General features: G+C 44.2%; 1 protein-coding gene across 1 annotated transcript in view; it reads left to right on the top strand.

The window, feature by feature from the left end:
* The window catches only part of rims2a (regulating synaptic membrane exocytosis 2a), a 135,908-nt gene that overhangs the window by 15,283 nt on the left and 106,399 nt on the right, over nt 1–14,226 (top strand). Inside the window, exons 2-5 of the mRNA XM_056602987.1 lie at nt 2,500–2,532; nt 3,860–3,952; nt 6,772–6,982; nt 8,100–8,111. Of these exons, the coding sequence (XP_056458962.1) occupies nt 2,500–2,532; nt 3,860–3,952; nt 6,772–6,982; nt 8,100–8,111 (349 nt within the window). The remainder of the gene's footprint in view (nt 1–2,499; nt 2,533–3,859; nt 3,953–6,771; nt 6,983–8,099; nt 8,112–14,226) is intronic.

Raw genomic sequence — 14,226 nt, 5'->3', positions numbered from 1 at the left:
CGGACTTGTGGGAGTGTATGCAATACATTGTTGTCCACTGGAGGCCAGTGTGAGGCTGTTGATCATTCTCAATCCTGTTGGGTTTCTCAATGCAGAGCGAGTTTAGGTGAAGCCCGAGCAGCACAGAATGCTAAAAAAACAATACATGAAAAACCTCCACCTGTTTGTGTGTGTGTGTGTGTGTGTGTGTGTGTGTGTGTGTGTGTGTGTGTGTGTGTGTGTGTGTGTGTGTGTGTGTGTGTGTGTGTGTGTGTGTGTGTGTGTGTGTGTGTGTGTGCGTGCGTGCGTGCGTGCGTGCGTGCGTGCGTGCGTGCGTGCGTGTGTGTGTGTGTGTGTGTGTATGTGTGAGAGAGCCTTTGTAAGATGGTAGCCTGGATAGTTAGTCCATCACCTCTGACATTTCACACTCATTTTACTGCCCCATTACACCACAACGCACACATGTGCAAACATACACATGTGTGCCTACACACACACACACCCACCCACACACACACTCACCCACACACCCACCCACAACCACACACACACACACACACCAAAACACACACCAGATGCTCATATATGCACGATGTTGTACCTGTGTAAACTCTTGTTTATACACACACACACACACACACACACACACACACACACACACACACACACACACACACACACACACACACACACACACACACACACACACACACACACACACACACACACACACACACACACACACACACACACACACACAAACACATTTCCCACACACACACACACCCCCTGTCCTGCAGCTATTAAGCCGGGCCAAACAGGCAGGCGGGCTGGATCAGATAAAAATGAGGCTTGTAATGTGACCACAGAGACAGGGCTGACAAGATCAATAAAAGCCAGGGCCGTGGGTCACAGGGGGAACACAGGGAGCAGATGAATATGCCGCGGCTCTGCACAAAGCAAACCATGGTGGAAACCGAGGGCCGAGCAGCACTTTAATGTTCTGCATAGACACGAGACCCTGTCTCCCCACAACCCAAGCCTGACACAAAGCACGGAAACTGACCGGGAGGTGTGCCTTAGTGCTTGTGTGTGTGTCCATGTGTCAACATAGGTGTGTGTAAACATGCATGTTTGTGTGTGTGTGTGTGTGTGTGTGTGTGTGTGTGTGTGTGTGTGTGTGTGTGTTTGTGTGTGTGTGTGTGTGTGTGTGTGTGTGTGGGTGTGTATGTGTTCAAACGTGTGCTCGAAACATCAAATCCCTCACCAGGCTGTGCTGCTGTTACAGACCTATCTCAAACATCCAGAGCTTTAAAATGAAGTAATACAAATCGTCTCGCCACAGAGTCGAGCACATAGGCCTGCATTGCATTAACACCTTTCCTGTTTTTAGAAAGGCGCCTGACTCTATACACGCGACTGTGTTCGTAAGAGCATGGTGAAAATGAGGTGTGTGCGTGTGTGTGAGCGGGTGTAACGATGTGCGATGATCTGTCACAGTTTGCCCCTGCTTAAAGGAGATGTTTATATCCCTCACTCAAGAGCCGGGAGAGAGAGACACTTCTCAGTGTCTCCACTCATGTTTGAGCTGACCCGATGGCGTGTTGTTTAACGTTTTAACGTCCTAAAGTTGTATGTGTGTGTGTGTGTGTGTGTGTGTGTGTGTGTGTGTGTGTGTGTGTGTGTGTGTGTGTGTGTGTGTGTGTGTGTGTGTGTGTGTGTGTGTGTGTGTGTGTGTGCTTGTGTCATTGTGTGTCAGTGTGAGTGCTTGAGTAAGTGAGTTAGGGAGAGCGAGATATGGAGCACAGCACACATGTGATGTGTTTTGAGTTTGTCTACATTTCCTAACTGGTTATTAATTAAAGCTAATTCCTACTCTGGGAAATGTTTTATGTACATTCTACAGTTCTTTGTTGACAAAGCAGACAAAATGCAGATTTGTACAAATTAACAGTGTAGCTCAGAGAGTTCATTGTATGAGCTACCTGTAAGCGCGGTCTCTTTCTAGCAAGAGCATCAATCTACTAACGTTATGCATAGGCAGCTTACGATATCATGACTTCTTGGGGTCATGTTGGTAAAGCCTTGAGGTGATATTGATGCAGAGAATTATTTAACGTCATGATATTTTTTTAAGGGTGTACGCTGCATAATGCTTGTGAGTCTTTCATCATGTATACCCTTTAAAGATCCACATTGATGAACTTTGAAGTTTAGCCAGTCTGCGAATTTAAGTGGCTAGAAGCCATCCCCTAATTGATGTTGTTCTTTTTATGTTCTTATATTTGTCATTTGTCTTTCATTTTTGTTGTTATGTCCTGTGTTTTTCTTCACTACATTGCCATTTTTGATCATTTCCATATCATAAACAATCCAATGCCATATTTATTTTGATTTTTGTTTTCCATCGTATTGCTTGTGCTGTAATGTTTTGTGGTATTTTTTAGTTTTTTCTTTTACCATCCCTTTGTGTTCTGTATGCACTGAGCTGTGCACACCTTTTATTTCTTTATGTTGTAGGATCAAAGAAGAACCAAAGCCTCAGCCTGCACAGTAAGTAAACTGCATATCCCAGAGTGCACTTGGCTTTGACACTTTTTCCTGTCAGTTGGTGCTGTGCGCTTCACGTGGCTTCCTCCTCTTTTGACTGGGAGAGAAAATGTAGGAGAAGTCATTGATTTCACCGAAAAACCAGCCATTTGTTTGATTCGCATACGTTTTTAATTAATTTAGATGAATTGTGACCAGTAAATACAGACTACTTTTTGTGAAATCAATGATGGCTGCTTTTTCTTCGAACCATGTTGTACAATAACGTCCCTCTTTCCTTTCCCTTTGTCCTGGGTTTCTAACTGGCCGCTGTTCCCCATCCAGTTCCTCATCTGCATTTCTTTGGCTTGTGTGGGCTCTTACTGTATCCGCTTAGTCCTCTTTGATGCATCTCCCCTGCTGTACTGTCTCTGCATTTTGACTTGATCTTCAAGTAGGCTACTGAGTGTGAACATCTGTTTACCTACCTGACTGACTACATTGACTCCGTTTCCCTGAAATGCTGCAATGTTTTGTGCTACCTGCATCTCTATTGGCTGTGGAGCTTTCCTCTTTTAGACTTTCCTACTGGATCCATGATCCATGTTATTTGTGCCGGTGTATAGTATTATTATTACCGTAGCTATAAGTATTTGTATTATTCTCTTCTTCAACATTCAGACATATAATTTCTTCTGCAATGGGTGCTCTTCCTCGCTCTCTCTCTCTGTCCCTGTCTCTCTCTCTCTCTCTCTCTCTCTCTCTCTCTCTCTCTCTCTCTCTCTCTCTCTCTCTCTCTCTCTCTCTCTCTCTCTCTCTCTCTCTCTCTCTGTCTCTCTGCCTATCTCTGTCTCGTCTGTCCGTCTGTTTCTTTGTGTGTCTCTCTTGCTCTCCCTCTCTCCACTTCACCCCACTTTATCTCTTTGTCATTTTCCCTCTCTCCTCTCTTTGTCTTCGGTAACTACCTCTGTCATTCTCTCTCTCTCACTCTCTCTCTCTACTTATCTGCCGCTGTCTCTGTCTCTGTCTCTGTCTCTGTCTCTGTCTCTGTCTCAGTCTCTCTCTCTCTACATATCTCGCTCTGTCTTCTGTGAAACAACAAAAACTGAATGACTGATTCTCTGGCTGGTTGTCACCTGTGCTGTCCTGGTGTCCTCCTCCTCTCTCTGCTTTTGGTTCTGGTGGACCCCCTCCTCTGCCCCCTCCCCCTCTCAGCTGTTGGTCCCACTTCTATTGTCCAAAGCCCGCCTCCTCAGTGCTCTGTCAGGCCATATTGTCTTTCCCACAATGCCTCTGCCTCTTCCTTGTTCTTGAATGTTCCAGTCACAGTGTTGTTTGCTTATTTGAACAGGTGGTTTGCCTTTAGTGGGATCACTGAGCTGGTAAATAACGTTCTTCAGCCCCAGGAAAAGTCCAAAAATGACAAGGAGCCTGAGCCTGACGCGTAAGTAAACAGCCCCGATCCCTGCCTCTGAAAATCCCCCTCTGCCAACCTCAACCACAGAAATCTCATAATAAAACAGTCTCCCCTATGAAGGTTGAGCATGAGGTGCTGCCACCCGGTGGCCACACAGCGTCCTGTTGACTTGGGAATAGCTTCTCAGAGCATGCCAGCCAGGGGGGTTCTAGCGAGTTTCTCCTAACGTTACATCCAACACTCACACAGACTTCCACCACACCCTGAGTGTTCTCACGAATCATGCTGCTGTATAGCACGTGCAACAAGAAAGGTGTCTCAGATTGACGTACAACACACTATATGTAACCTTAGATATATATGTATCCTGAGGGCTTCGGCAGCGTTTAAAAGTTGTTCTTCAACGGTAACTAGTTTGGATCTGTCATATCTCCAAGAGGCGGGCTCATGTTTCGGGGCATGTTTGGCTGAGCCCAGGCAGGGCCAGAGGTAAGACGGCTCCGATTCGCAGGCGTTGGGGCGGGACAATGAGCTGCGTACAGTTACACGTCAGCTGTGGCGCCTGCGTTTGCCCGCGTATGACCCCGATGGGTACTGTGACCTTCGGTGGACAATGTTGGCCCTGCACTTTGGCCAACATCGGTGGAGTCATTATCTCCCGCTGTGACCTCCAACTCTGCCCTCACTTATCATCACCACCCAACTTTTTATTGTATTCATTCTACCGCTTAGACAGATATGTTGTTTTCCCGGCATACAAATACTTATAGACATCGTACAATCATGCACGCACGCACACACACACTCACAGAAAGACAGGCAGACAGACACACACACACACACACACACACACACACACACACACACACACACACACACACACACACACACACACACACACACACACACACACACACACACACACAAACAGATAGACAGACAGACAGACAGACAGACAATCAGACAGACAGACAGACAGACAGACAGACAGACAGACAGACAGACAGACAGACAGACAGACAGACAGACAGACAGACAGACAGACAGACAGACAGACAGACAGACAGACAGACAGACAGACCAACGCTAAATACGATGAAGAACTTATGAAGAATAATACTTGACTTCCATGCTAGCATTACTAGATATCGCTCAAAGATTAAATCAGCTTTCCTCGCTTTCTCAGACGCCTCGCTATCTATCTTCCATGGTGTGCCAAGAAACATTGTGTTTTAAAAGTAGCATAGGAACAACTTTTATTTTGTACGCTTGTAGTTGATATATTTTTGGCTGCTCCACACAGATGTTGAATATTGATTAGCATTTGGCTCCATTTGCTAACTTTAGCAAACCAGCCTCAGAGCCGATGTTGTGCTGCCACTGTAGAAGGCCACTTTTGGAAAACATTGAATGGGTACCAAAAACCCCAGAACAATAGTGTTATCACTATTGTCCTCCAGTGAGACCTGTTCAACACGTTTACTTGCTAATCTCCACTCAGAACAGTAATCCTCACACGGGTCCAGATAAAAGCATGCTTCAGCACAATGGCGGGACACTCATACATGCACATGCCCATCAATTACATTTTGGGCACTGAAGGTGCGTTTGTGGACGAGCGCAGCATGTTTGTCTCGCAGGGCTCTGTGTGGTAAACGGATAGTGCTGCTCAATAATTCACCAGCGCTAATGAATGTTGCAGGGGGACATGTGGGGCCAAACCAATTCTGATCATCCATGTTATGAAGTCAGTGCAGTGTTTAGTTTCCAGGGAGACGCTCGATTGACACGTGTCATACAAAATGCATGTGAAGAGTACATAGTTCAGGCTTTCTGCCAGGGCCTCTCAGGACCTGTTAGAATGGTTGTTCACCTTCAACAGGAGCTGTTAGTCCATCTGTAGTAAGAAGAGATGACCAGCACCGATCCCTGACTTTTATATATATATTAAAAAGTCTAAGATCAGTGTAATCATAGGGTAAGTAATTTATGAGTTAATTTTACACACAAACCCAGGTAAAAAATCAGATTTGACTTTTAGCCGTCTTGTTCAAGGATGTTCAGGGTTCAAACCCAGAACCGTTTGGCTGGGAGTTGAGCCTCCCTGGTACCACACTGCACTATTTGCCCTTCTTTTGGACGTCCGACATATCTGCCCTCATGCCCGTCTATGTTTGTGATCTCTTACGCTGGAGGTCTGTGACGCAATTTTACCGTGTGTGTTTCGTATATGATGTGTCTCTTTGTCTCGCAATGGCATTATCCATCTCGCCTTACTGCTGGCCTCCGATATAGAAACACGGGGGCAAATGATTCATTAAACGCTGGGGAAACCTGAGAAAGTGGAATTAAGTGGTGTTCTTAAACTTGCAAAGCAAATTTGATACACCAACCCCCCGACACCCAGACACACAAAGCTATCAGGGACCAAAGAGTTTAGCGGACAGAGTCTGCTTTTACTTTCAACAATGTCATGCATTGTGCATGTCTGCAAGGTCAAATTGGACTGAATCATTATGGGAGTATATTTATATTTTGTCTGAAAAACAGAGGATTTATTACAGATATAGTTACCTTAACATTGAATTCAAAACAAATATGTGGTGTTTATATATCTATGTCCAAGATGCGAGTGAATCCCATATTCCCTGCTAGTAGAGAATAAAAGCAGACACTGTAAGAGTTTTCAAGAGTTATTCTAAACTATTAGAAACGTCAGTTTGGTCTTCCTGGGAAACATAAAAACATTTAGGACACGCACACAAAAAGAAGAGCACAATTCTGCGGTGAGCCTTGTAATGGAGCGTTGCATTCCCCTGACCAGCCTGCTCTCTGCTTGCTTACAGGAAATTGCACCAGCAGTTTGAATCCTACAAGGACCAGGTGAAGAAGATGGGCGAGGAGACCAAGCCGGCTCTGGACCAGAAGAGTGAGGCCCCTACCTGTGGGATTTGCCATAAAACCAAGTTTGCCGATGGCTGTGGCCACCTCTGTTCATATTGCCAAACTAAATTCTGTGCTCGGTGTGGCGGCCGGGTGTCTCTGAGGTCAAATAAGGTAACCCTGGCTTCCATGTTTTGTTGGCACTTATTACTATTTGCTGACACTCACAACAGTCATGCATGCACACACACCACACGCACCCACACACACACACACACACACACACACACACGCGCGTGTGCGCGCGCGCACACACACACACACACACACACACACACACACACACACACACACACACACACACACACACACACACACACACACACACACACACACACACACATTACATCTCACACACCCTTAACCCCAACGGGCCTTCTGCTGCTCACACTACTTTTTTAAATCCAAAGATTATGAAACATTGACATTTAAATCTGGATTGGGGGGGAGGGGAACAGACCCAACATTGCATTAACGGCCGCTCATTCCGCTCAGATTATGGACACAGATTATAAACATCCGGTCCAATCAATGATGCTCACAAGTAAACACTCACCCTGAATGCCTTCTTATTAACTCGCTTCACTTTCAACAGCTAACATTCACGCAACACAACACCTTCCCTTATCTCTGTCTAACTGTCCAACTGTCTAACTGTCTACTGTCGACTGTCTAACTGTCTAACCGTCTGTCTATCTAACTTCAACTGTTTGTCTTCCATGCCACTGGAGGGCGCTGTTGCTCTCCTTCTGTATTTATCCTAAAGGAATCTAGTTTTACTGTTGTTTATTTATTTTCTGGTAGCAGTGCTGGTATCTCTAGCTAACCTCGGTCAAATCCGCCCCCACGAGAATAAGCCGGGGCTTTTAGCATTTAGACTGCTTAAAATTTAGCATCATGAGCTTAGCTGTTTTTTTCTTTTTTTTCTCATGTGATGCTGACCAATCCTCTGCTGTTAGTATATCAGATGTGTTTTGGTTCTACTGCTAATACCTCTCACTCTTTCTCTCTCATGCTCGCTGTCATTACTCTTGTTCTCACGCTCTCTCTCTGTCTGTCTGTCTGTCTGTCTCTCTGTCGGTCTGTCTGTCTGTCTGTCTCTTTCTTTCCATATCTCTCTCCCTGTCTCTCTTTGTCTGTCTTAAACTCTGCATTTCCCTGTTCCCTGTCCCTATCCCTTATTGCGGTCTTCCTTCTCTGCTGCATTCCTGCTTTCATGGAATTGCACCAGGAGGACAAAGTGGTCAGCAAACCCTTTTCTGTGTTTCCCTTGGATTGTCTCTCTTACTACAAACATCGCTCATCCAAACGCTGTCATGATATCTATACACATACAGTGGTCAAAACTAATCTGAAACCTGCCCCAGACTAATCTCTGTCCGTCCAATCTGTCTGTCTGTGGGTCAAATGGTGGTCAAGTAAAAAAATCGATGGCAAGCAATACAAATAATTGTATTGTTTTCTATTGCTATTGGTTCACATAAAAATATATTTGCATTGATGGCAAAAATAAATAGGAGCAACCGGATGATTAGGAAAAGCCTAATCGCACGCTTAGATTAAGTGCAGCTCTGATGGATGTACAATTCTCAACCGAGTCGATGCTCAACCATTTCTCCAGTAGGGTGGTACTGATCCATTTTGCACCGGCAACATGGATCAAACAGAAGCTTGAAATGACCAAAACACAGTATTGAATCTGCCTAGGGCTGTTTATCTGTACCATTCCACTTAACAACTATGGCATTTCATTGATTCAGCAAGTTGAATGCATTACGGGGTTCATCGGAAAGGCATAGCCTTGGGTGAAGAATTGGTATTGCAGAAAATATGTTCTGTGCTTGGAATGTGTCCCAGACGGTTGAAGGTGTACGTCAGTGTGGAAGAATGGGTGTCTCGTCAGATTTCTTACGAAGGACTTGGTGAACGGATGAAAGAACAGGCAAACTAACTGAAGGAATGAATGAATGAATGATCAAACAAAATGAATAGATGATTGAGTGAACAAACAAACATAAAAACAAAATGAATGGATGAATGATCGAACAAACAAACAAACAAACAAACAAACTAAATTAATGGATGAAAGAATGAGTGAAAAAATGAACAAAATGAATAGATTAATCAATGAACAAACCAACAAAATTAATAGATGAATCAATGAACATCCGACAAAATTAATAGATGAATCAATGAACAAACCAACAGAATAAATAGCTTAATCAATGAACAAACAACATCAATGGATGAACGAGTAAACAAACAAACTAAATTAACAGATGAATGAGTGCACAAACAAACAAAACATATAATAATGACAAATATGACTGAATGAATGAAGCAATGAAAAAATGATGTCAGGACAGGCACACAGGAAATCCAAGTGGCCGCCTGATCCCTGATCCTCATTGCTCTATAAGCCTCTCATTGTTCCCGCTGAGGTCGGTAGGACTGTCATGATCACTGTCTCATAGAGAAGGTATTAAAGGAAAACACCGCTCCGGGTGTTTCAACCATCGTGACCCTCGCCCGTCCTCAGTAAAACATCAGTTAAACATCTACTAAAACTCCTGCCTTCACTAACAACACACAAAAAGAAACAGTACAGCCATTTGTTTTTTTGGAAACAATGTACGTTGTATCCGTATGCAAACGGGTTTGTGAATGTTTGTGGACAAAAAACATTGGATAGGTGTTTGATACACAGTACATATCACTATCAACATGTATTATATAAGCTCTTGCTGTTTGTTCTTTCATTCACATTTGTATCACATTAAAGCAAGATCAAAGACCATCATTCATATAATTGTAACATAGCTAATTGCATGCTTGAGTAGTTGTATGGCAGGCAGGACAGCAGTAAAATATAGAAGATGATCAGTGGGAGGTTGGAGAGGTTGAGAAAGTTAGAGAGAGGTTGAGAGAGGTAGAGAGAGGTAGAGAGAGACACACACACACACACACACACACACACACCTACAGACAGACAGACAGACAGACAGACAGACAGACAGACAGACAGACAGACAGACAGACAGACAGACAGACAGACAGACAGACAGACAGACAGACAGACAGACAGTCAGACAGACAGACAGACAGACAATCAGACAGACAGACAGACAGACAGACAGACAGACAGACAGACAGACAGACAGACAGACAGACAGACAGACAGACAGACAGACAGACAGACAGACAGACAGACAGACAGACAGACAGACAGACAGACAGACAGACAGACAGACAGACAGACAGACAGACAGACAGACAGACAGACAGACAGACAGACAGACAGACAGGCGATGGCGAGAGACCAAAGAGAGTCATACGGAGGAGAGTGAGAGAGCAAAGCAGTATAGGAGATGTGGTCATCATTGTTGGGGTCAAAGCCCCAGCCTGTCCTCTTTGTGTCTGGTGACAGAGTCCAGTGTCTCTGGACCAGCGAGGGCCATCAGAGGCCAGCGGGGGCCAGCCAGCCAACAGGGTTTGGTTCCCTGGTCCGTCTGCATGGCCAGATTCTCTTTCAGTAGGAAAAGAGAAACAGAAGACGACTCACTAACCTACTTTGCTGCACACCGTGTTTAAGATAGTTTGGGTCATGATGGGAATTTGGAGGACATTTTCAGGGTTGATCAGCACTGAAGATGTTGTCCACATTCCAAACATAGCAGTGGGAAAAAGATATGAATAAAGATGATTGATGAGACAAAGTTATGTTTTCTGCAGTTCCCAGTGCGGATTTAGAGGGTGAACTAGAAAATTCTTCCTTGACTGTTTTTAATGGCACTGCAGTTGCAGAAGCTGTTGGGTGGCAAGATCTGTGATTGCCCCTGATCGCAAAAAAACGGCAGCGACATAAACGTTGTTGGTGTGAGGCGATGATGAAGGTGCGATCTGTCTGCTATTTCTGTTACCCTGCATCTACTCTTTCTTCTTCTCCCGCACCAACAGTGACAGCGGTGGCGGGATAGATCTCATTCTGAGAAGCGGCATCAATATTTACACCGTCTCTGTGTCTGCGTTGAGTTTATAGGCAGCAGCCGATATACTGGGATGGAGGGTTAAAGAGATAGTTTAAAGGGAAATTATTTTTATCGGGGCAAAGACCGATATTTCACTGCTAAGTTGGGAATTACTAAATTACTATCTTATCTTATCCTAACCCTGGCCATTTTAAAGCCATGCAGTAGCAAGTGAGCAACACATGACGCTCATAACTTGTAGTTTGAAGTCGAATCCTCACTAACCAAACAAACTATAGAACTGACTTTTTGGCCTCTGAGCCCCAAAGACATTTCCAAGTCGGTCATTCTCAGGTAGAAACGAGACAAGTGCTGACCTGAGAGTCTGTGGCCCAGCCTACCGTGTAGTGTGTCGTCAACATTTAAATTATGCAACATGGGTTGTTTCAAGGCATTTTCCGGTATTTTTACACAAATTCGGGACTGACTGTAAAAGGCAGCCTATTGACTGCTTGGCTGTGTGGAGAGCCAACATTGTGCTGCAGCCAAGTCTGCTTGTTTCATCAGGGGGTGAAAAGCTATGAAATAGGTCATCAGGAAATCAGTTCATTTTATGGTTAAGCTCTCCTCATAGTCATACTAAGTAACCACGTTCAATATAAAATATTGGACGCTCCGGCTTATTAAATGAATATTGAATACAGAGCTTCTTCAACCAACTATTGGAATCCCAACAATGAAAGAGAACAATATGTTTGAAATGTCAAAGTCAGTGTAGCTCAAATGTTTTTTTCTGCGGAAGGTGATCAGCTTCTAATCTTTCAGGAGTGCTGTGCTAAGGCTGGTCAATCATTTAATATTATCCGTCATCGTTTTTGAATGGTATTCAAAGATAGTCATGGAATTAAGATATCAACTTATCGTGGTACCCAGTTTTAGAGTCTAAATGAATCACTGTTCAAAATCTCAAAATATGAGATTTAAAACATTGTTAGCCAAATACTACACAAAAAATGTCCATACACTTGAATTTTCAGCTTTTAGATGGTATTTTGAATTAATTATATCGTGACATTTATCTATATCAAGTAAAATTCCCCATGATTGTGGTGAAAATACATGTTTCCATAATATGGCCCAGCCTTAGCTGTGCTTATCCTCCATATGCCTTGAAAAGCCTCCTCAAGCCTTCTGATCGATCCCGATGGGACGCTATATGTTGGGGCTGTGTAGGCTTCAGAAAAACAGTCCTGTGATGGTCGCAGAATCTCTGCCACCATTTCCTCTCCAAGGTGAAGATGTGGAGAAATGCAAACAGTCTCCGCTTTACGTCCTAAAGCATTTCTTGTAATGTCATGAATATTTGAGAATGTCACGTATCTCGCCTTTCCCCCATATATCCACACACATACATACATACATGCATGCATGCACGCACACACGCACACCCACTCGCACACAAGTCAAAGCATTCACTCGGGCTATCTTCAAAGTACACCCTTCAAAGTCGACAAACACTTTATTATTGAATGAGATCCGGAAAAGCTTCATTCCCACCCACGCGACACACACACACACACACACACACACGCACGCACACACACACACACACACACACACACACACACACACACACACACACACACACACACACACACACACACACACACACACACACACACACACACACACACACACACACACACACACACACACACACAATTGGCAAACGCACAAGCACACACACAAGCACACATAACCCTCAACAAGACGACACACACACACACACACACACACACTCGCACACAACCCCTCCACTCGCAAACCGGATTGAGCGGACTCCTGCCGAGTCGCAGCCTCACGCCGCATATGGACACATAATCAGCTGCGGTAGCATCGCGCGAGCGTCTATTAATGACGTCATAATACCTATAGCGGTGGGGGAACGATGCGTGATTTGCGAGTTATCGTTAACTCGCGTTCCCTCAACGGATATGCGTCGTTTCAGTCAGACTGTGTTGTTGTATTTTTTTGAAGCACCAAAAGCCGTTGGCTGCTCACTCAGCCTACCTGGATAACAACAAAAAAACAAGCAAAGAGAGAGACCTTGGTGGATATTGGGAAGAGAACGCTAGCGTTTGGTTCGCTTCGTCCCAATGACTCCCATAGTCAGCATCGTGTAACCTTCACGGTGTTTCCAGGCGGCAGCCTCGTCAGCCTGTTGTGTGAGTTGGAGCTGTCCACGGTGCTGAAGGTCGGAGCTCTCCGTGTCTCTACGTTCTGAGGCGAGACACAGGCACAGACACAGATAGGGACACCGAGATAGAGAAACTGCGGCCAGTTCTGTATTGAAGAAGGAACCGAGACATTGCTCTGCATAGATTATTATTTTTTTGCTTCAAAAAAACGTTTTTTTCTCCCGGCAGCATCATGGGTAAGCTAAAAATGGCATGTCTGCGTTTGGCGGCTGAATCGCGTTTTGCATGGGTCGTGTTCATTGATAAACTGAGATTTTTTTCATCTACGCTGCATGGATCTTGTGAGAGGCTGTATAGTGCAATATTTTGCATGCATCTTGGAAAAATGCAAACCTTAAGCAAGTATGGTGCAAAACGGGATACATGCATTCATTTGTAAACAGGGAATGTATCCTCGATTTTTAATCATATTTTTCCTTAGCTCAGTGAAACAAATATGCAATTCCATTTTGGAAATCGTGTGGTGTCGTGCAAAATGTAAAATATACTGGATCTAAAATAGATGCATGTCTGTGAATTCCAATTGATTTGCATAAATGTGCATCCAGTCTATTATTATTACGGCCGCGCCAGACTAAAATTAGAAGCTCATTAAAATGTAATTGACCACGTGCCGCCAGTGTGGGAGCATGTGAATGTAGGCGCTGCCCCTGAAATCTCATTGGTCCACTCTCATATATGAATCACACCAAAATGGCCTGAAAACTTTCTCATCTACATGGTCTTTATATGCTTGCTTATTTTTAAAACATTGAATGCAGCTGCACTATATGCTGGTGACTGCCACGTTTGCCCGAACGTGATTATATAGCCTATGTCCTAAATTGTAAGTCGGCTATAGAAAAGTAAAGCCAAGGCAGTGTTTCTAGCACATAATCTCACGACAAGTAGGCCTAGGCCTAACAACAAAATTATAATAGAAGCAGAAAGTCATTTAACTATCACGAGTTTGAACAATCATAGGCCCACTATTGCTTTGTTGCGTTCATTCTGGTTTATTTGAGGACTTGCAGACTCAGCGTGTTTTAAGAAACACTTAATTCCCGAAACAATGAGTTTTTAATGAGTTCAGTCCGGTTCAGGTCCGGCAATATGATACCTATGACAGTTCATTTACCGCCACATCAATATT

The sequence above is a fragment of the Gadus chalcogrammus genome, chromosome 11 (genome assembly GCF_026213295.1).
Source record: "Gadus chalcogrammus isolate NIFS_2021 chromosome 11, NIFS_Gcha_1.0, whole genome shotgun sequence".
NCBI classification, from domain to species: Eukaryota; Metazoa; Chordata; class Actinopteri; order Gadiformes; family Gadidae; genus Gadus; species Gadus chalcogrammus.
The sequence above is the reverse complement of the archived record's forward strand: the minus strand, read 5'-3'. Positions and strand labels throughout refer to the sequence as shown.